Below are 25833 nucleotides of genomic sequence, written 5' to 3' on the forward strand. Positions count from 1 at the left end.
CCCGTCGACCAGAACATGCGTGTGAGTGTGTGTGCGCACGAGAGTATGCATAGTGTCTGTTACTTGTGCGCCGCGATCGCTTCACCGACGTTATTTACAGTTCGACTCTCATCGCGGGGACCACGTGCCATGGCCGGCGTCGATCTCGATCTGGTAAGTACTCTCGCGGTTTTCTAACAACATTGTGAGGAGTTTATGTGGTTTTTTTTGTAATTTTAAATATTTTTTTACCCCATTCATCGATAAAATAATTTAATACCTATGTTACAACGTTTTACATAATATTATAAAAGGTCTCTCTTTCACGATAATAATCATGTACGTATTGCCGTCACTTGTGAATTTTCTAGTTGCAATCATAGTCCAATAATGTGCAACGATCGCGGTAGGTGTAGTTCCGGAGTGTCCTAATAGGTTTTCGACTGGCTTTGCGACTATATACGTATAATAGGAGGTAGGTGCATCACAACCTTCTCGACGCAAATGCTCTTATTGCACATTTTTTTTTTTTGTTTTAAACGGTAGGTACATAATATTATATTATTTGCGTGATATTCTGCAATAACGAATTATGCTGTTCCTCCGTCGATGCGGTCGTAATATTATACAATGTGCAAATCATCCTTCGGCGATGCGGCGGTTTCTTTATACCATTACAATATTATTATCCCATCGAATCTTCATCGAAGTTTTGCCGCGCCAAATCACGTCCGTGGGAAATCGCGCAACTGTATAATATAATATATACAACAATATATAATAATGCAGTTATCAAGATCCGCCGTAGTAGAAATCGCGAGTGCGAATCGGAATCGAGAATCGCCGGCAGTATAACACACATAGTGCGCGTAACCTTTCTAATGTAAAATTGAATTTTAATTTAATTATTACATAAAGAATATAGGTATGCGTTAATATGGCGCGTATACAATCAATTGTAATATGTCATGACCGCCGATATAGTGTTAACCCGCCACCGCAACGCATAATAGGTAATAATAATGCAATGATTTACTATCATACTAAATCGATTGGCCGAGCCTTGCGCGCATACGATGCACTCTTTCTTAAAAATTATCTCGTTTCTTTTTTTGCACATGTAAGCGTAAACGTGAAAAACGAAACGTGTTCGATCTAAAAGCTCCGTTACCTGCCAATACGTATAATAATAATAATAATATTATAACGAGTTTATGAAAACAAATATCGGAGGACAGACAATGAGTCAAGGGGTCAACAACGATAGTTACAACTTAGGTTAAGTCTTCGAACAATCGTAACACATGTGCATGCGCTGCCGCCGTTTACCCTGCAGCCGCGACCTTATTATAAAGTTAGGCGTGGGCATCGATATATAGACGACTTTTTTTTCTAGTTTCCCTTCGTTTCCGATTTTTTTTCACTAACAACTTATATACTTACCGCGTATATACACAGATACCTACTCTCGATTTTTAATCACTCGCGCGCGAACCGGTTTCGGCGGATAAAATGTTGAAACGAAAAATAATATAACATGCATGATATATGTATAAACGCACCACCATAACATAACATATATATTATATAGCTGCAGCGGCGGACAGATTATGGACTCACCATAATATTATTATCATACCTACGATGCAGCCGCAGCCAAAACCCGTTTTTCTTCCAATTCCTCGCGACCCCCCCGATCGAAGTAAAGGGGAATACGTATCGATCAATGGTCATCGTTTGGCGGTGAACATAAGAATCCTACAGGATAATCGCCGTGGCCATCTGCCATGGTGTGTACTGCAGCAGCTGACATATAATATAATATAATATAATTCATCGGCCAACCGGATAGAAAGTGAAAAAATGAAAAGCACACATTATATTTCTCGTATTCCGGTTTTTTCCTTATTATTATTATTATTGTTATTATTGTTTTCAATCGGCGCGTACTGTATCCTCGAACCCATCATCATCGTCATCATATTATTATGCACCTATATTAGCACCTCTAGCACAAGACTGTCACAACTCAAAATTTATAGTTTTGAAAAAAATCGAAGTTTGAATCCAAGATATTTCAAAGAGTTCTTTGCCTATGTGTTGAAACTAAAAACTCAAATACTTGCAAACATAGGTACTTTACAACATTATGAACTTTTCAAATATTATGAAATACCTACTCTCTCTTAAACCCCAAAAAATAAACTTGTAACAATTTTTTAAGTAAACGCAAGACTGACATATTTTGAGACACGGTTGTACTGCATACAGAAATTTATTTTAAGACAGTCATAAACTCATAATATATACTGAAACATGGCAGTGTTGAATTTTATATAGTGGCTGTGATACCACAAATTATAAAATGCAGTACCGCCACGACTGTAAATATGGCTGTTTTGCACTCAACATTATTTTACACGATAATTAGTTTTTATTCAATGCGCAATAACACCACAAATCGGATGAAGGGAGTTTTTTATTAATCGTAGATAAATTTAAATAATTTGACTGCTATAAAGTAAATAATATGGCTCTCTTGCTTTGAAAACTAGCTAAAAATAATGAAATAGTTCAACGCTGACACGACATCTTTTTAGCGACTAAATGTTTATGATATTGAATTCGATATGCGTTCTTGCATTTTATAGAGCTATTATATTTTCACTATTCGAAAGTAGTCATAACTCAAAATTGATGAATTTTGGCAAGATATAAGTTATGGCAGTCTTGTTCTAGAGGTGTGAATCCTACTATATAAAACATGAAACCGAGTTATTATATAAAATATGTTTGGGCTATATACGTACTATATTGCTTTTCGTTTTCGTCTTTGCAGAGAATAACGGCTATAGCTGTACCTAACCCTCCGCCTGGCCGACGCACAATATTTAATATTATAATGTCAATCGTACCTAATATTATAATCACATCACGCATCAATTAGCCGTCCAAAAATCGAGTTGGCGACCGTTTGCGTTCGATTACGGCGTATTGTAATATGTATACCTACCTAATATTTATATATTATATTACTAATGTTGCCCAACGAGTCTAGACAAAAAAAAAATACACACACGTATTATATATCTATATACGATTTCATACGTGAATTTATCGATAAACGCGTGGAATTATACAATAATATGTAACTGCTAGTTATATACATAATATTGTACGCTGTTCGGCGGCGGCGTGCGTATAACAATATTATATAGGTATGGTAGATACATACCTAGGTATTATAACTATGATAATATAATGTGTATATTAGATACCTATGTCGGCGACGCGATATGATCTGGTTTCGCCGGGTCATCGTTTACATAACCGCGATCTGACAAATTATCGCTATTATTATTAGTGCCTATTTATTTTTTTTCTAAATAGACCAACCGGTCGGACTTCGTTGTATGTATATTATGTTTAATATAACTCGTCGAGCATATATTATATTATATATATTAATATATGATGCAGTCTTGTTGAGAATGCTTTTCAAATGTATATCCAGAATACGTATTCGAATACTGTCTTTCAAAATTTCAAGTATTTAAAAATTAAAAGTATTCAAAATATATAACTTTAAAAGTATTTTTTTTTTAGTATTCTAAAATGTTTGTACGCTTATCAGTTATCACAAATGCAAAAAATATACTTAAAATACTTAAAATTTTTAATAAGTATTTAAATTAAATAATTCGCATGACTATTATATTTGAGCAAGGTAGATACATATTATGCAGTATTTTAGATATTGCGTCATCTGCGTATTTAATGAAATCTTAAAAACTCTTAGAAGCATTATAAATTATTTTAAAATTGTAACATACAAAACAAAAATTTTTTGTTGAAATATGACGGTAAAAATAAAAAAAGTATTTTGAAAGTATTTAAAATAGGTTTAGATGCACTAGTCAAAAAGTAGATATTTGTAAAGTATTTAGAATATACCAAAAAATTATTTAATTACAAGCATTCGAATACCTAACAAGACTGGATAATATAATAAATTTATAAGAAGGTATTTTATAGGTTTGTAAACACGTGTGACATAGAACCCACACGGTAGTCCCAGACCATCTTTTTATGCATAAATCTCGTGTCACGATGTTCAATCACGCTAATCTCCGAAACCACTTAACCGATTTTAATGTAATTTTGTAAACGTCTCTCATGATTGGTCCAACTTGAGGGATAGGATAGTTGTTTATCTCGATAAGTCGATAAGTGACCCTTAATTTTTTTTTATTGCAAATTTGAGAAAGGATTTTGAGATTTACGGCTGAATATTTTGTCTATGAATGATTGCTATTGATTACAGCTTACATATTATGATCATATTATAGTAATAGGAGAAATTAGTGTTTGTTGCCATTGGTTAAACATTGTATATTAGTATTACAATAATAGAACAAGAATAGCACAAACATTTTTTTTACAAATATATTTATTAAAAAATATACAAATCTTTAGCCCAGCAACGTCACAGCTACAATACAATATTATATAATATAAAAGTATGTGCATAGTATGTGGTGAATATAGTGTGAAGAATTATATCATTACAATATTCTCGCGATATATCGTCCCAGCGCGCAAACGACTTTATTCCTTCCCCAGCCCCCACCCCGCGGGCCGTATTTCGCTGTCGCGATATTTTCGGGAATTCGAGGCGAAAAACTTTCCAAACGTATACGTCGCATTTACATAAATTAACACTCAATAATAATTACACTGCACACATTCCGATGCGATATTACATATTATACTGGACCACCGAATTCGTATGTATTATACCTATTATATTATTATAAACGTGTCGACGAGTTTCGTTTGTGAATATACCTATTATAATATTATCTGTGTACGTATATAATATAAGTTATAACTGCATAATATTATTACATGTATATTGTATACCTACCGCAAATGAATCGAAATTAAAACGCCAAGTTATCTATATTTTACTATACGACGCATATCGACGTGATATATAGACGTTATATTTTATAACTATTTATAAATTATTTATTTACATCGTCTATGACTATACGCGATTGTTGGTTATTTTTTTTTTTCAACATATTGATGCGTTTTAGGGCTGGAAATAAGATTTTTTGTTTCTGCCCGATTTTTGTGAGGGTTTTGTTGTCGTGGTTACTTAACTAACGAAAACTTAAAGTAATAAGTCAATTCTACAATTATTACTAGCTTAATACATCCACTTTTGAATTGGTTAACTTTACCCCTCTCCTCCCCTACTCCCTTCTACTCCGACATGACTGGTAATAACCATGTGTAGGTATACTGAGTTAATTTTGATCGTAATGTGCAGGTTCCAACCGAGTTATCGCGTTAAAACGTCGTTTCGTTATAGCACAACCGATTCGAAACCGTTCTAAGGGTATAATGCAGCCTAGAACGATCGACAATTATAATTAGGGCATTGAAATCGCCAAGTGCGCAGAGGTTTAGGTGGAGAAAAACATATTTTATGATTTATAGGGATATGGGACGTAAATTAAGCACCTAGCTGTAAAAAAGAAACTCGATTATTGCGTCGGCTCGAGGTTAAATATACGGCTAATGGATGAGCCGCAGCTATATTATAATATACGATGGGAATCATGGCGGAAAGCATAATTTATATTTGATTCAGTGGAAGACTATAAGTCATTAAATTGAATCGCGAGGCTGAATTGTTGCAAACGGAGGGTATCGTTCAAACCGATTATCGCAGAATACAGTCTATACGCGCGGTGAGAGATTCCGCTTCTGATCGCTCGTACGATAAATCAACCAGGCTCGCGCACAATATTCAAAATCATTATTATTTTCCAGTGGTATTTGCATAATACCAGCTATATTATTATACCTACGTTTTTTCCTTTCGAAATCGACGCCGAATAATATTATTTAAATATCGGTCGCGTGTTATCAAAGCGATCGAACTATAATAATATATAGGTACCACATAAATATAGGTAGTCAAGTAAACGCCGAAAATTTACAGTGGTCTCCGCTACTGCAGTTGCGCACGATTCGTCCATATGGTCGTATCATGGATATATTATATTGTGCACGAGTATTATTATAATGCGCGTGACGTATCATACAGGATGTAACAGGAAGACAGGAAGACCTGACAAATGAAATAACTTTCGTTCTCATTGATATTTTGTATTTTTATATTTTATATACAATTTATTGATTTGTGTGCTGCACGTATGATAATTTAATATTTTTATATTTTAATACTGAAATAAAAACATTTTAAATGCAGAATTAAATTGTTTTTGAAATGTCAATACAGCCAATTTGTAAATCTGGTTTCTAGAAAACTTTTGATTGTAAAACATATTTTGTCTAAGCCAAGTGGTTTATGATTTTTTATTATATTTTTAGTAAGACTCGTTAATTCAAAAAGTAATAACTTTTTGAATTTAAATGTTTCTTTATGACTGGATAAACTTATTATTACTTGACAAAAATAATGAGATTTCATAAAATTTTTTAAAACAAACTGTATGATTTAAATAAACGTTTTTGCGATCAGCGTTTTTCTATGAACCAGATTTACGAATTGGCTGTTTAACAATTTTTAAAAAAAATTTATGTCGGATTTAAAATTGTTTTAGAAATCAAAAATCTTAAATATCACGCTATACGTGTGACGAAAGCGTCTGTAAACGATGTAAAAAAATGAAATAAAAAAATACTGATTAGAACAGAAGTTATTTAATTTGTCAGGTCTTCCTGCTGTTACACCCTGTACAATAGCATGGGCCATAGGTCATATAATAATATGCACCAAACGCGTAATTATAACTTTTATTTTCGACGTGTGCGAGCGCGTATAATAATATAATACTATGAATACATATATATCATACTCGCGAGAATATTTTCGCGCATTTATGTATTATATTTGGTCGTACTAAAAAAATGTTCACGTTTGGAAAGTATCGGTCCGGTAATATTTATGGCCCGTTTGTATACCTACGTGTGTGTATATACCGATTCCACTTCCGGCAAACTCGACGGCGGGGCAACGAAAATCCTGTTTATGATCCGATGCGTTATATATAGGTAGGAACACATTTGCACACGTATTATAATATGCACCTACCTACCTATATATACCGCGGTGAGCTGCGACATGTACACGCGGTGCTCACGATAGGTACCTACATTACCAGCTATATATTATACATCGGTATTCGGTATAGGTACCTAATATAATACATATATTATTAGGTATACCGAGTATATACGACCGAAATTGGCAAACTCAATATAATATAGTGGTATATAGGTATTATAGGTTAGTCGCAGTATTGCTGTGCTCGGTTTTTTTTTTTCTTTCAAATATTCTAACGGGAACCGGTCGTCGGCTGCAGCTATAGCGGAATGCGAAAACGCGAATAAATCGATCCATTCAAATATTATTATTATTATCACCATCATCGCCGCCGTTACTGCTTCCGTAGCAATGTCTCCGCGGTGGATAAAAGTCGATCGGACATTAAAACCGTAAACGTGATTATGTACTACAGCAATGCTATGACGATTTACAGAGTGATTTTTTTTAAACATTCTTGGCCTATATTATGCTCAAATTATGCATATTTTCAAATTCTGACTTTTGGAAATTTCAAATACCTACTACACATGAAGAGTGAAAACCATGTTTTCGAATATACTTGATATTTTTTGTACCACTTGAGGATGATCCTACAATCTTCCGTTTCTTATATAGGAACCCCCTCCCCCTTTTTAATTTTTAATTACCAATCAGATGTTTTTTTCGAGAATTTTGATGCATCTAAATCAAAATCTGAGTGAGTAGTTTTTGAGTTATACATACAGTATATAGTTATACAGTTATAACTGTGTGGAGGTTCTAAAGATAATATTATCTCTATACGGTAATGGGTTAAGTAGATGTGGGGGCTTAGATAATTTGAAAAAAGTTTGTAATTGATCTAAATAATAAATCTAATATTGTCCAATATAATATACTTTATATTCTTACAAAACCATTTTTAGTGATTATTATCCTTAGTATAAACATTGAATCAAACTCAGAAGCAACTCATTAAAATTTTGATTTGGATACATCAACAATTTCAATAAAATCATCCTCTGAATAATTTGCAGTAAAAAAAAGGGAGTTCTCAAATTAGAAGTTTGTATCGCCACCTTGATAGTAGTATAATATAAAAAATATCAGAAATTTTAAAATGTAGTGTTTAGATAAACTCAAAGATTCTTAAAATCAGAATTTGAATAAAATATGTTCTATCAAATGGAAAAATGGGGGTGAGCGTGATTAAAAAGTTATTCCGAGCAGGTGTACAATAACGTAGATATACCTATAATACGGTGGCTCTGCGCAACCCTATAATATTGTTCTTCCGGACTGATCTAGGAGTTCGCGGGGCGCGGACACATCCGAATTAAATCAAATTCAATATTATTAGTTTTTGTCGTATACCCATTGTATATGTAACGCGAACATTGCGAACTATTGACTAATGCATCGATAATATATATGTATGCCATCGTGATCACGATTCATAATTTTTTTTTACTTAAAATCTATATTCCCAGTTTTTGGGGTTCCGAAGACGTATTTAGCGACTTATGTTAACGAAAATGTTAGAGCCCCTCGACGTAGGCACATATAGATCCGACAATATTGCGGATGGATAGTGCCGGGAACCTCGGGAGAATGATTGCCATTGTCAGACGGCCGCCAAACGGAAGACTGTATACATATATGTCTACATATTGCCGCCGCTGTTACGTAGTAGTACGCACTTATATACACACGCGACACGCCCGAGGTAATGGGTATTATATATTATTATATACATATGGACTGCACTTATATATAATATGCTCACTGCTTAGGTTCTCACGCGCACGCGTATTAAGTGCGATTTTTTTTTACAGTACGCGTAATATAATTCGTCTTTGACGTTTTGATATTTACTTTTTTTTTTTTTTTGTCTTCGAGTTTCGTTTTACGGCTGGCGCATATATATATTATTATTACCATTATTATACAGTAATAGGTACCTATATCGTGTGTACACGACGAAATCCAATTAGGTGATACAGCGATGGCCGTTATAATAATAAATAATATTATATTATTTATCATTGTCGTTGAAGTGCACTATTGTGGTCTTCTGCGTACTATTGCGCACTATTGGATTATATTATATAGGGTGATATTTTTTGTCGTCATTGTCGTACACCCGGGAATCTTACAAAAATGTCGGTCTCGTATCGATAACTATATAATATCTTATGCAATGCGATTAGTATTCCGAAAAACCGAAAAAATAAAATTAACATTTTTATGATACCTACGTAAAATCGTAATATTATCAGTGACCGGTTGACGACGGAAGACAATTAATATTATCACCCTGTACAATCTGTGTAATGTTGTATACGCTCGTTGACGTCTCCGGGCCCGACGGGCTCTCGGGTTTCGTCTCGGACAGTCCGACTGTAATATATTAATGGCAATCGGTGTTTCGTATATTTTTTATTTATATTTACGACCTTAGAAAACTCATTAGAAAGCTTGCGGTTTTCTGCGTGCGTGCGAATTTCGACCCCGTCGGCAATGGCGGTGCCGGTGCGCAACGTTTGACAAGTGAACGTGTTTTGTTTTATTTTGTTTTAATATTATTTTATCTTCGGCGACATTTAACGGCCCTCGATTAATGTGCCGCGCGGCGGTTACTATTTACATCTATAAAACGTCGTTATACCGTGGTAGAAGACGTATAATAAGTCATGACACCGAGAGTTAGGATATATGCGTGTACCGACCGGTTCGGACGAAATACGACAATATAATATTCTATGGGACGCGACAAATCGTGACAAAATGTAAACTAGGGAATAATTACCCTTTTTCTAAGTCAATAAGTAAACATCGGCGAAAAAAATGTTAACCTTATACAATCTGAGAAAAATACTGAGAAAATACATTATACAAACTACGACAACTTATTTTATATGCATATCGATACGATAATATATAAATATAGGTGTATAAATCATTTAATATACCTATGTGCTATTATGTACCTATATCGTTTAATTAATTATGTTATGTTGTATCCAAATTATAGGTAAGGTAAATACAAATTTAATTTGAAGTTTTTACGCAACTTAATAAATATTAGATCCTTTACTTGTGATTATACTCCTAGTACCTACCTACTTACTAGTGTACTTATTTACTAAAACAGTGGCGTTGCCAGGGGAATTTTTGAGAGACTATATACAGATAAAAATGTCAAGCAAAAATCGTCAACTAAAATCCACTCCATAATATTGAGAACTTAGGACCGCTCAAGAGCAGATCGAAATGCGTTTTTGTAAAGTCTATTATTTACCAATATAATCTTTTTGGTGTGATGGTCACGCTTGTTGACGGTTAAACGGCGTATAACCGGTGAAATTTCCCTATAATTACGGGGATAAAACTGTTTTCTCTGCGGAATAGCGGTAAAAGTCTTAAGACAGCCGCGTTTACCCCACGAAAAGCCGGCCTAGAGTTATTTATTTTAATGCTCCAGCAGAACTTCAAAATGAATACGCGTTTTCGGAAACTATTTGTTTCAGTTTTCGTATATTTCATAAGTTGTCAACAAACCTGCTTTTCCCGTGTTCCTAACCGAGTTCGTATGTATATCGCAGCGCGCGCAACATCTACCCGACCGTGGACTTCTGACAGATGACTATGTTTTCAACGATTTCTTTCGCTCGTATCGTACGATATCGACAAAAACTTTACCCACTATAATATACACGCGCGAGTCGGTCGCGAAACGTGCGACGCCTAAACGGTATGACAATAATATGATTGCGACGGAAACTCGACGTAAGTGTCTAGGTGAGGTGTAGGTACCCATACGAATTACGAATAGGTACACGAATGGAATCACGACGATTTGGAACGAAAAAGTAGTGGGACGACGCGCGTTACGCATTCTTCCGTCTCCTCGCCACGGGCCCGCGCCAGTCTCACATGAGTATAATATAAATAAATAAACAAATAAATATATAATAATGTAATCATGAAATAAAAAAAATGTGTTTTCTAGTTGTAATAACGCGCGAGCGTGTGTTTCACGACGACCGGGACACAATCATTATTGAACGCATAATATTATTATTTGGCAAAGATCTGAACAACGGTCGGCGTGCGGTGATGTACATTATGGCCGCGTGCTTTTAATTATTTTTTTTTTAGATTTTTAGTACAATGTAATGTCAGAGCGTACAAAAGAAACAGACATTAAACCCATCTTTCACAACTAAACAAATACAACACTCGTATTATGTCTACCTAATAATAAACTATATTTATATGCGACTATGCCAGCGCCCAGCAGCCGTGACGAAACTCGTCGCGACGGCCACGTTTGCCGAGATAATAAGTAAATAAATAATAATAATAATATGTTTGACCGGAGAGGTAACGCGCTCATAATCACCCACATGGGACACTATAATATTATAATGTGCGAGAGGTATACACAATTATTATAATAACATAAACTTGACACACATAATATTATATAATAATATGTATTATTCAGCCATCCGTGGTTGTATGTACGACGACGACGACGACGACGAAAGAGGACGAAACAAAATTTGTATACCTATACCTATATGTTCTTGTATTCGAAACGTGCGACGACGTACCTATACACGACGTATTATTATGGTTAACAATAAGAACAAATGCGCTATTGTGCTCGTTAAACGGTCGTCTCAAAAGTTGAATAGATCCTATTATATTATATTGTTATGAATTATCACGATGTTCGGTAAAATGGTCGTTATAACGTATCCGTTATCATGAGATGATTAACGGGACAAGGTGTGATTCCTGCTATTATATAATATGGTCAAACGCGTTTATAATAATGTACTTACTGTGTAATAATATCACTTATACGTGTCTTACCTATATATTATGTGCTTGTTGTTTTTTAAATCGGTTTTCCTTTATTTTGTCACAGTTTTCTCCGAAAACGGGCTTACGAGAAAAGTGACCCACGATGAAAGACGCCATCAAGCAAAGCCATGTTGACCAATAGTAACGTCTTGATATATTTCTGCGCGGTCGCGTGGTGCACCGCCCAAAGGCTGACCTTCGAGCAGCTTTTGCCCAACAGAAACAATGGCAGGAATGTCCGAATGGTACGCATAATAAATACTATCACAATATAACATTGTATTGCATACTATAAATTGATTCACACCGTTTACGCACAACACTTTTGAACCCAATACGGTTGGAATGCGTATTGTGCATAGAGTCTAATGCGAAAAGCGTCGCACCTACTACAGTGGCCCCGACAATTTGAGTCCGTCTTTATTTTTCCATGATTTTTCTCATGGACAGAACTATTTTATTCCACTAAAAACCAGTTATAATATATACTTATATTATGCCGGTGGACTGCAGGTATCCACGGTTAATATTACGCTGTGTCTAGATAACCGGGTGCCCGTGAGTGATAAGAGAAAATGGTAAGAGTGGTTACCTTGTGACCAACTAACTTGAGGTGGTGTTGCACAGCAAGTCGGGGAATATTTTCGTTTTTTTTTTGTCCGAGCGCGGCGCAGCGAGCTAGTGGCCAGGCGGGCATCACTGTAAATAATTTATGATTTTTTTTCACGTTAGCCTCACTGTTGGGGCTTTGGCCGGTTATTAAATATATATACATGGATGGGTCCGTGTACGCTATATTATGTACACGGTCACCCGCGGATACCTAGACACAGTCTTAATATTAAAACGAACTAAGATAGAATGTACTGGAAACGAAAGCCTATAATCACCGGGCTGCTTAAGGTTAGGAGTCTTACTTGTCTACGTAAATATATTATAATAATAGATATATCTATATGCAATAAAAGGTAATTTTGTTATTTAAAGTTTGTTATTATTATTATTATTATTTAGTATGTATATCATGTATGATGAATGTTTCATTCACTATAAAAACTCCACGCCCATGCTTTTATGTACCAATACTTGAAATTACTTTTTTCGTCCAGCCCCTACATTTTTTAACTTCTACACCCACGCTTGACTATAAACATGACGTGTTGATTTTTATTTTTTGATCGACTCACTGTCCCATACGTTACCCCGACTCCTGGACGCCTTAAGCGCCGCGGTCGTAGTGGCGGTCGATCAATGATTTCCGTTTACCCTTGCAGACGCCGGCCGTGAGCGAAGACATCGTCATGACGCCTGGGCCCACGGGAATCAGGAGACAGCCGTCGTTTCCGGGATCGATGCCGTTCCCGTGCAAGAACATGACGTCTCCGGGACTCGGCAGGAGTACCGTGCGGCCGACCAGCGTGCACAGGCTTAGGCCCGGCGACATTGACGTGGTGGGAGCCATGGGTGACAGTCTGGTGGCCGGAAACGGCGCGCTCGAGGAGTTCGCCATGGGAACGTTGATCGAGTACCGAGGAGTGTCTTGGGCGGCAGGTACGGCGTAGATCCGCATTGAATACAACGTATATATTATTATATATTTTTATTAGTTTTTGACGCGTCGATAACTATAATATGACCATTAGCATTTTGTTGGGGGGGGGGGGGGGTACGGTTGGTTTTGAGCAACACGCGTGCATATTATTATGTAGAGTGTCGCTAAAAACCCGGGTGGTCATCCATCCTGGTGCTAGCGGCGCCGGACGAGGCTGACCGCAGCACACGTCATTAGCGACTGTGGCCAACCGCCTGGCCCCTGAATATTATACTATATCATACACTATAGACATTTCATATTATAATTTGTTTATGTATAGTGTACACTGCCTATGTATAGTGTATACGTATGCAATATTAAGTATATTATAGTGTTTTTAAGCGTGACCATGGAGTTCTTATACTATGCTTGAATTACGTGTTTGTTCGATGTTTTTCACTGCAATTATTCAATAAGGCCGTGTTCTAATCAGTTAACTAATTAAATTAATTAAATGATCTGATTAGCGATTCGTTGAAGACATTGATAAGCACTGATTTGAAAAAAAAAAATGTTTATGACGGCACAAAATAGTATACAGGTATCGGTACCCGTTATGGTTCTTAACTACTGTATAAGGTATATGAAAATTATACTAAAAAAATGTAAAAGTAATGTCGAATAAAATATGTGTAATTTAATCTTAATATAACAGGCATGCTTAAATAATCACCCTGTCTACAATTATTTGTATATCGATATCAAAATACTATAATATTATGCAAACTTGATGGGCTAATCTCTGTGAGTGTGCGTGAATGCGATAAACAACTGTTTTTTCCATGCCTTAATTATTCGTATACAACGCAGATCATCTTATATATGCTCAGGACAGGCGATCGCCGATCTAACTCCCATTGTAATATTAGTTTAGACGTGCCAGTTCATTAAAAAATTTAAATTTACTCGTTCTCGATGGAACCTAAGTGATCCAAAAAGTAATATCTCAAATCGTTATTTCTGTATCCAGAAATAGTACATAGGTATATCTTATACAGTATTAAACTCGATATTATTGTTATAGAATTATAGTGATCGAGATCTCGAGAGCGATACCTACTCGAGTTAGGTGCTTTATGTTGAGAATAATTTATTTTTAATTTTGTTGTGGATTAATATTGTTGAACATTCGTTGTGTTTCCATTACGTCATCATGTCCTGCAGTAGTGCCCAACATCCGGTATGATGAAAACGTATTATAGGTATTTCATCATCGGCCCTAAAAGTGTAAATATATGTATATGTGCGCGTATTATATAACATTATATTTCCATTTTTAAATGTTCTTATATCTAATAATAATAATATATCGTGTCTGATACAGGTCGACCAATATTTTGTCGTCGCTCATAATAATAATAATAATAATGATATTATGTTCGTGTTTAACACCTGTAGATACCTTGTTTCGTTCGTGTGTAATAATAAATCATATTTCTAATAATCCAACCCGCAGGTGGCGAAGCTACGTGGCGGAACTACCTGACGCTGCCCAACATCCTCAAGGAGTTCAACCCCGGGCTGAAGGGCTATTCCGTGGGCAAAGGCGAATTTCTCGCGCCCAACTCTCACATGAACGTCGCTTTCCCCGTGTCGGCCGACTTCGACGCGTACAGGCAGGCGCAGTTCTTGGTGAAGAAGATGAAAAAAGACCCAGACGTGGATTTCAAAAACGACTGGAAGGTAATACGTTGCGATATATGCATATTTTATGATATAAACGAACAGGCCCAGTACGCCGCACTCAAAACAAAATTGACTACCACGACTATACTTAATTTGGAAAACTGGTGGGCACCACGACTTTACTGCAGATCAATGGTCGCAATTAGCGTAATAATACTTGTGACACACCTCATCTAAATCAATGGTTTTATATTTGGAGTGCCGGACCTAACAATATTAATATAATACGTCATAAATCATAATTAACGCGTTAGTTGTACATCAACAATTCAGCTCAGCTGTCATTAACGAATCTCTATATTGTATAAAGACGTATATTAATTATTTCTGATATTATTATTATTATTATTATGTCGTATTGTGTGATTAATAACGTACTATGTTTTCCACGTATACAGCTGATTACCATGTTTTTCGGCGCCAACGACTTGTGTTCGGGACAGTGTTACGACAAGGACGGCACGACTCCGTTACAGCACAGCAAGAAACTGCAAAAAGCGTTAGACTACCTCCAGACCAATCTTCCCAGGACGTTCGTGAACCTCGTGCCCGTCCTAGGTGTGTATACTTACAATATATTCTCATACCCCCCAGACTTGAGTAAAATACATTTAAATGGTATTCGGAAAATAAAAGGTATTCGAATATTTCATAAAAATAGAAGAGAAATGCTTTCTTAAGTGCCAACATATATAATAATTAAATAATTTAATAATTCTAAGTACGATATAATAAAAGTTGATACTCGACTTAAAATGTGTATTGTATTGTAAAAAATGTCCAAAAATCAAGAAAAAAAATATTAATGTAGATAAAGTATTTTTAAATAGTATTCGCAATACTACCCAAAACTGCAGCTGTACGATATAATTATGTTGCGTCGTGTACGCTGCAGGTTTATATGCGGTATAGCGTGCGTGGTATAACTGTACACTATTACCGTGGTCGTTGGTCGATGGTCTGTCGTTTTAACGTGCCTAGAAGTGTCGAATTCGAATCAAATCTCTACGGTATAGGTAGGGTATTTAATTTTTAAACTTTCCTAACATCCAGAGTGCATCGACTTCACCGTCTTAGCCCGGAAGTCGCTAAGTAGTGAGCGCATAGACAACGCAGCTATAGTGTTATAGACTCTGCTCGTATTTAAGAATCGAAACGTTTTTTTTTTCCAACTTGACCTAGTTTTAAAAATGTTGTCACCGCGCCGGTCTTGATTAAACTATAATATATACATACTATGCAGCGTCCGCCGGTCAGCGATCGGAAGTGAAACCGGCGCTCACACTGCACCGTCACTCACACTGCACCGGCACTGCCGCACGTACGATAGGTACGTGTACCTTAACAGCAAGGTTAAAGCGCCGATAGGGTAACCACGGATATATAATACGTGGTCCCCCGGTTGGAGGGGTTACCGCCGCACGCTCCCGACACATATTATACCGTAAACCCGGTTAAGTCGATCGTACCTACATACATGTAGGTATGTATATATATAAATATATGTCTTATTACTATACGCTTGTTATGAATGAGAGCCGCGCCAATTCACTTTCACGACTCTCAGACCCCGCGGAATGCGTATGAAGGAATAAATGCACCATCATCGTTACCGCGGTCCGTATATTCATTCACCGCGGGCGTCGTCACACGATTACGTCATAATATACGCTTCAGGCCTGCGGGGTATATTATATTTTAATTTAATAATGTACCTATATCATTATCAACGCGACCGCTATCGATGGATATCGGTTTTGACGTTGACCGTGGTTTACTCTGTTCATCCGTCACCGTTTTATAACTTTTTTCTAAGAATCGATGAAATAATATATTATAATTAATCAATAATATCTCGCGACGCGTCGTACGTACCGTCGGAGTGTCGTAAGTCGTCGTTGGATATCCGCAAGCGACTTTTGTAGTGTTTTATTACGTCTCATTCTTGTCACATCGTCGTACCCGTTGCAGCCGCAGTCATAACGCGGAGAAATAAGCGTCTGTCTTCCGATGGTTTCACTCGGAAACAATCTTGTAGATCTTCCGGAATCTCATGACGACGTCGAGCTGAAACGGTCATGGCATTATAATAACATAAGTACCGTTAGTCTTATCGTGGCCATATGTATTAGAATATATCGTAGGTACACGTTGTTATAGCGACACGGTCGAATGCCGCCGTTTTCAAAAGTCGTGTTCGAATATCTATCTCTTTTTCCGGTAACAACAACAACAATTACGATATTATAACATCGCGATATCGGTATGTTTTGTGCTGTGTATTATATAGAACTCGTACATCGTGTGTCGTTAGATTCGATCGTCACGAAACTATACCCTATAGGTAGGTAGGCGCGACAGACTAATATTATAATATTTTAAATCAAATCGATATAAAATATTATATGGCAACCTGTTATCAACGCGTATAATGCGTACATATAATAATCATACTTGGTTGGTAATCCTAATCTCGACTCTGCACGTCTGCGGCAGCGGAGGCCAAGCCCAAAAGTGTAATAATATCATAATAGTTTTTCGTAATATATAATATGACCCCGCCAAGTTCGAGTTTCCAATATTACCATTGTTCGTCGTCGTCACAGCAGCAGATCGCAAATATTACCGCATAGACATATTAATGACTGCGCCTCCCACACACCCCGACCCCGATCACCGTGAGACCAACATTGTTAGAAAGAGATCAAAGATATTATACATAATATGTATATGAAAGAGATATTATAATGTATAGTTTAAGTAAATCTTAACAGAAAAAAATGAGATATCATGGAATGATAAGCAATACATTTTGGAAGTGGAAACGTATCGCAATGGAATAGTTACGTACCGACTCATATCGAAGTCTGAGTCCGATACGGGTCCGGTACGTATCGCTTGTACATTGCACGCGTAACTTCCTGAACGCTCGAGAACTCTAATTTCTTCCTTGAAAATCTTGAACGTATGTTTTTCACTCCATGATATTATGTGAGTTGTTCTTTATGACCGTCTCGAGTTGTATGCTTTCTTACAATGTCAGAACCTCTCTTTCTGCTATCGGTCCATTTATTAAGGGGATTCGATACCGTGATTTTCTGTTTTTGTCTAACACACGCGCGACATAGTATTTTAGACGTGTTTTTTGCCAAACATTCCAAACAATTGATCTATTGAAGCGATAAGATTTCTGAATCTGAAAACAGATTTGAATTTAACTACAAGTCTACTTGAGATCGGCTTTCCCACATTTTTGATTTTAACTTCTCCAAACATTGAAATACCAGAATTTTTAAATACTCTTTTTGAATATGACATTTTTAAGGATTTGGAGGGGGGGGGATAATATCAAAAATGTGAGAAAGTTGATTTCAAGTAGACTTGACGACAAATTCAAATCTGTTTTCAGAATTCTTATCGCTTCATTAGATCAATTGGTATATTTGGCAAAAAACACGTCTAAAATACTATGTCGCGCGTGTGTTGGACAAAAACACAAAACCACGGTATCCAATACCCTTAATAATATGTCCATATGTTATACCGTTATATTCTTTTACGGCGGCGATCTGCGTACATCACTCGTTCGTAATCCGACACGATAATATCGTCCAACAAATATTACTCGTCATTTTTTCTCTCGTCGTCGCTGCTTTCAGACGTCTAAATAATAAATTATTATTTATTTTGACACCCGTCCGTCCGTTTCCGTAGCGGCGTCGGCGTTTTGCAACCGCGCGTCTGGAAAGTGGGACGTCGTCTCGTGGATACCGCGGTTGACGTTACCACGTCGGACGGAGGTGGCGTGTTACATATATCATAAGTGCAGTGTATATATAGAGTCGCCTCGAAACACGTTGCGCATACGAAATGAACTTCCAAAAGAGCTTGTGTCGGAAACAAAAGTGAAAGCCATTTCGCGAGCGCACTGTCAATGCGAACGTCGTCGTGTCATATACGTGTCGCGTATATTATAATGTATAATAATAATAATATAATACAATATAATATGTATTATGTTGTCATTGTTTAACGTAGGCACTGCAATGCGTGTGTACACGACTGAATGATGGGAATACTTACACTTACACCACATATAATGTTATTGGAACGGCTAAACCGTAACGTTTCACAATGTTGTCTCGCGCGTAATTAATATTAATAAATTAACGAAAATATTGTGACTTGTCATCGATGATTAGAAAATATTTGTATGTAGAAACCTATATCGACTATAACAGCGTCTCTCAACCTGTGGTACGCGTACCACTAGTGGTACGCTAAATAAATCTCCCGTTATCAAAAAAAAAATGGAATCGATCATTGTTCACATTAAATGTTATTTGGTTTAGTTGATATCAATAATAATATAAATAATAAGTATTGTGCATATTTAATTTTCTTTTTATGCACTAAATATGCTTATATTATATCATAAGTTTGTAGTTCCTAATAAAATAAAATTCTATACATGTAATATAACGTATACATTTTTGAGAAGCAAAAAAAAAAAGTAATTTGGTCAAGTTGTAAATGAAAATGTTTAAACTGTGTAGCTGGAAGGTACGCGAATGTAAAAAGGTCAAGAACTATAGCGTTAATTGCAGGACCGGACCTGTTTAGAATTTTTAAGGGCCCGCGTGTCTATGATGATGGCCTTTTAAAGTTTTAAATATATTTAATCTCATGTACCTATATTCTAGAAGTTATTTTCAGTTTATGGTGTTTTATTTGATTAATATAATATTATACCTATGAGTACGTTTAGTAGAATTTCCAAGAATATTAATTTTCCTACTTGAATATTGGCAGTATACCATCATCATTATTATTATGTTTTCCCGATAAAATATTTCATAATATTCACTAATACTATATATTTTGTGTTTTACTTTTTATAGTATTATAATATTCACATAATATTAATTTCGTTTGAACTAATTTCACATTTTCACCTAAAACGTGCCGTCTCCGAATAATATGTACCTCCACAACGCAAGGGGCCCTATAGTTATACTTCTGACTATTCTTATGGAGTCATATATATGGTATTATTACATAATTCGTATTCCTAGTGTAAAACGATACACTATTATATTATCTACGAGCAATAACGTAACTATATTATATTATATTCTCGCACTTAATGATTTCTAATTGAAGCGCCGCACACTGGACACGTGCTATTATTATTATTATTATTATTATAGTGACGACCGATATCATTAATATATATTATTTTACAACAATCATTTTTGCTCCTCTTCTTTTTACGACTCCAACGTGTACAAGACATCGTGTGATGTAGTATTATGGGTTTTTCTTGGTGGTACGCATTATAAACGACCTACCTACTGCGTTCAACGGATGAAACTTTTTCGGATGCGACTATTACATAATAATAAACTCCAATAAACCGTAAATTAATATTTATCACCATTCGAATAATAACGTCCATCACTTATACAAATGCATATTATGCGTTCAGACGCACACGACCACGCATTATGTAGCGTTATAATATTATAATACATTGTGTAACGGTAATATAATATTATTAGCGAGCGACGTTTCGTTTTCGAATATTAATGTTTTAATAATAATGATAAAATAAAGTAATAATTTATTTTCTTGTCCGTGTAGACGTGTCAGTCAGCGTACGCGTGAAGAGGTCGTTCATGTGCCATATGCTACACAGGTTCTTCTGTACCTGTTTCCACCAGAAGGGAGACGAAATGGATCAGATCACGCAAATGGTCCGAGATTATCAGACTGCCGAACAAATTTTGGTTAGTTTCGTCAGAGTGTTGAAATCTATACTTGGAAAATCGATTATATGTGTCGTTTTTTTCGTTTTCTGAATTGCACTTTTTACCCAAATTAAATATTCAAATTGCACAATTGTGTTAAAAAAAGATAATGGTCAAACTGCACTCGGGTTCAAAAAGGGGTTCAAAAAAGGGTTCAAAAAATAAACTTAATATTTAAACTTTTTAAACACTAACTCCCCTGCTTGAAATGTAATCATTGGCATACTAATTAATAATATTTATACTTTTTAATTTTATATCAATGGCGCATGTATATTATATATTATTATATTTTAAAGAAATCATTTTTTTTAAATTATAAGAAAGTGAATTATGACATAATATTTCAAATAAAACTGTAAACACGTTACACGTATAATTTGTGAAAAATGCAATGAATTAGGTTTAATATTTACGCCAAATTTATACAATTTTTGTTAAATATCTTTTTTGAACCCGATTGCAGTTCGAACATAAACTTTTTTTATCCAAGTGCAATTCGACTAAAATAAGTGAAAATCGACCTTATCCCCAACATTGTAACCAAAACCGAAAGATATTAAGACCCGAAAAACTATCCGTAAAACCGAAACCAACACTATACAAGTGTCTTCTTCCAGAACATTTCACCGTTGAAAACTTTTTTTCTCTCTTTTTTACTTATCACGTAATTATATTATTATTATTGTACTCCACGGTACTGATTGTAAATTAAATTCTTTTAAAAATAAAGAAAATCAGTGTTTCATAGCCGCCATTATTACATTAAATATATTAGTCATTAGAGTGTGACTGTAAAAATATTACAAATTTAGTATTTACAAATAAATTTAAATGTTAATATCTAACAATAATAATATAATATTGAAGATGTAGGTAGGTAGTGAGTTTATTTTTTAAAATGTAATATTAATTAAATAACTCTATGGCTATAATAATAAGGACTTAATTCCATAGAAAAAACACCTTAAAATGTTTCTGTATTTATACTCTAAAAATATCTTAAACATGTACTGAAAAAGCAAAAAATGTATAGTTAGTAAAAATGGGTAAAATATGATAAAAAGTTCAGGCCATTACAGTGCTCAGCGGAGTAAAAATGGTGCATGTAAAATATAATTGAAAATAATTCAAACTTCTAAATGTTTAAGTAAACGCCAGTAAATGCAATTCCTGGTAGGTAAACAAGAATAAAGTTTTAAAAAAACAAAAATTAAAACATTTTTTTTTTTTTTATTAAAATATATTTCGGTTTCTATTTATTTTTTTTATATCCTGTAAACGAAATTTCTACCAGAAGGAGTGCTTTGATTTCAACATAAAGTACCTTAGTTTTAGTAAATTGAATCAAGATGGTACTTCAGAGAGGTCATTTTTTGATTTTCTCATTAGTTATTTAATGCCATGGGAAAAACTACTGACAAATTACGAAAAACCACTTAAAATGGGATTTAAATTTTTAACGCTTTGTTTATCAACGAATAAAAAATTATAATATTATAATATTAATTTAACTTAAAGGCTATAATAAATAATAAAAATTTAAAAAATCAACACTGATAAACCGTCTCCGCTCAGAATCGTTTTTCTTATACAATGATAATATAGTTAGAGTTAGAAATTCATAAAAATGTTTCTCTTTAAATCTAAGATTAGAAAATGTAATACAACATTTTTCATAAAATTGTCTATCTTTATCAATAAAAAAAATTTCTACAAGCGAGTCAAATTAAATTTTTATGAGCGTTTGAAATTCATATTTTTACATGATTGGATATTCACTAAATTTCTCAAGTAGTGATTTAGTTATTTTGTTGTAATTAAAGAACGAATAACTGTAGATACATAAAAATTTCACTGAATGTTTATATTTTCATTTCCTATAGGCTATAAACCATACAATTTTGAAAATATTTTGACTCGATTTGAGCTGTTTACAGACATTGTTAGTTTTCAATTTTTTTAGTTTTTTTTTCTATAATTGTCAATAAATTTTTATTTGTTAGGTAAAAATTTAATACAAGGCTCCTAATATATTGTTACAAGCAGTTGAAAAATATTAAAAATACATAGGCAACATTTTTTTTCTAAGTTTTTAATTTCGAATTTTGACAAAATTTATCAACCTAACCTAATCATTATTTTGTAGTTAAAAATATATAAAATGTTCAATTTTTATATCGAAGGATTGAAAGTTTAAACCAAGGTTCCACGTAAATAGGTTATATATAAATTACTTTATTCACAATAATATCATCAAATATATTATACTTAGTAATATGATAGGCTGACTGACCGTCTTCGCTCAGAATCGTTTTTCTTATACAATGATATTATGTCATTGAATTCAAATTTAACACCATACATTGCAGTGACCCACTTGTAACCTACTGTACAGTAAAGCGATACCCACTTGCTCACTTTTTTTTTAATTGTTTGCGTTTTTGATTTTCCATAGATCAACAGTGGTCGATACAATAAAAAAGAAGACTTCACCGTGGTCATTCAACCGTTCATCAAACTGTTCAACGCGCCGCTGGACAAGAAACGGCAATTTGAAGAGGTCATAGACATATCGTATGTCACTTACGATTGTTTCCATTTCAGTCAAAAGGGACACGCTTTAGGTAGGTACAACGGAGCGTCCGTCGGAAATGCACAAGTCCAATGTTTTTCACTTGAGCAGTATAATATTATGTACATTATATTATTATATATTTATAATGTTGTGTTGTCAAAACCCTGAAATTTTTCTTCAGAAAATAATCACAATAATACAATCTTAATCAATAATGTAAAAATCTAACATGTTATTTTTGAGTATATAAGCTACAAACATACATTAATTTATTTATGTATAAATAGATTCGGTATATTAAAGTCTCTTTTATTTCTGTGACCAATTAAAACAAAACGATTTTCGTGAGAAAAATGAAATTTTAGCAGTGCACACACTAAAGTTAGTTTACACTCACACACAATCACATAAGACGGATGTACCTGCCACATAATTTGCCTAATTCGTACTCCTTAAAAAATTACCAACTGAAACATTTTTCAACATTATTTTCAACGAAAACTATATAAAAAATCGGTCAGAAACAAAAAACGTGTATTCAGCCCAAAATAATATTTATGTTAAAAATAAAAAAAAATAGTTTATAGGTAATATTTATCTTTTTTTAAAATCATTAACTTGTTAAATTTCCGGTATATCAATAATGTCTAATTAATTACATCCAATCATAATAATATTTTCTATAACCAATGACAGCCGTAAAAATATAAATTTATTTACTTATTACATATTATGTCTAAAAAATATTTGTATAGTATTGTAGAGAAATCGTAATTGCAGTGTTATTGAAGTTTCCATATTGTGCTGAACGTTACGAAACATATTAACGTATTAAATATATTTAATATGCATGAATTGACGATATGTGGTTTTTTTTTTAATTATGAAATATTGTGTATAAATAACAGCGTAGGCAGTATTTGGGGAGGGTCACGAGAATGCCGTTGCCTCCCAGAAAAAAAAGAGAGGGTACACTTCTCAATTAAAATGGGTCAGAAAATTGTGAAAAATGTTTGCCCCCGCCTAAAAAAGCCTAAAAAAAAATAAAAAAAATTAGAGCCTATGGATAACAGGAAAGTTGAATAACTATAGTTAAACCAACAAGACCTTAAACTTAATATGATAAAAAAAAATTTTACTTCGGTAACTTTATTACACAATGTTGGGTGGCGTGGATTACGACAACTGCGAGTCCGACCCCGCAAATCTCGTAATCGTAATATCATATATTAATCAACCCTTCGAATTTCAGCTGCCAATTTGCTGTGGAACAACATGCTGCAACCCGTCGGCACGAAAACGGAGACGACGATGGACTTCATCATGAAGGACTTCGTCTGTCCGACGGCCCGCAGCCCGTACTTATTCACTGCCAACAATTCGGTGCCATTGGACTATCGATACGACAACAGGCTCAGATGAACGAACAGCCGCCGAGCGTCGTTCCCGTCGTAAGACATAATAATATTATTAGGCAAACGCCGATACACACGACGTAGGTACACCATCATCGATACATGCATAATTTATAATTATCGTTTTTAAATTTATTGTTTTATACTGTGTATACATTATTATTATTTTTTTCAAATGTTTTCTCGACGTTCTTTCATTGTCATTACTACTACTATTATTATTATTATTTTTATTATTACTATTATTATTGTTGTTGTTTTAAGATTTGCATAAAATTAATTTACACCTGTAGTACACACGAGACGCGCGTACGTCACACGTCAGTCGTCGAGTTCCGGAGTGTATCCGGTTAGCTATTAATTATTATTAAAATGACGTTTTAGACAATGTTTAATAATAATAATAATTCGGACAAATCGCATTTCCTCCCATCGTACATAATGTTAATATTATATATTATTGCAACGTGCGTGTTTATCCTATCCGTTCTGGAATTTCTGCGGGCAGCGTTTGACGACAGATATCAATTAATATTTAATACCGGGTCACCTTAAGACTTCTTTTTTTTTTTTGATCTTTATTCGTATTTATTTTTTTTTCTCGTCTCTCGCACAACACTCGTCGTCACCCTCATGAGTAGTTCCAGATCACTGAAATTACCATAACGTATACACGATAATATTATAATTGTTTTTACAACGATGTTTATCGATACCTATATTATAACACTACAATAAAAACATGTATTAAAATATTATAATATAGACTA

At 34.5% G+C, this 25833-nt stretch overlaps 1 protein-coding gene across 1 annotated transcript; it reads left to right on the forward strand.

Moving 5' to 3' along the window:
* On the forward strand, positions 1 to 25833 carry LOC132945034 (phospholipase B1, membrane-associated-like). The gene is made up of 8 exons (XM_061014644.1): positions 1 to 153; positions 12045 to 12225; positions 13255 to 13531; positions 15031 to 15257; positions 15659 to 15818; positions 20904 to 21049; positions 23529 to 23697; positions 24901 to 25833. The coding sequence occupies exons 2-8, from the start codon at positions 12109 to 12111 to the stop codon at positions 25068 to 25070; spliced, it is 1266 nt and encodes a 421-aa protein (XP_060870627.1). The 5' UTR covers positions 1 to 153; positions 12045 to 12108; the 3' UTR covers positions 25071 to 25833.

This window comes from Metopolophium dirhodum, chromosome 5, assembly GCF_019925205.1.
Source record: "Metopolophium dirhodum isolate CAU chromosome 5, ASM1992520v1, whole genome shotgun sequence".
NCBI lineage: Eukaryota > Metazoa > Arthropoda > Insecta > Hemiptera > Aphididae > Metopolophium > Metopolophium dirhodum.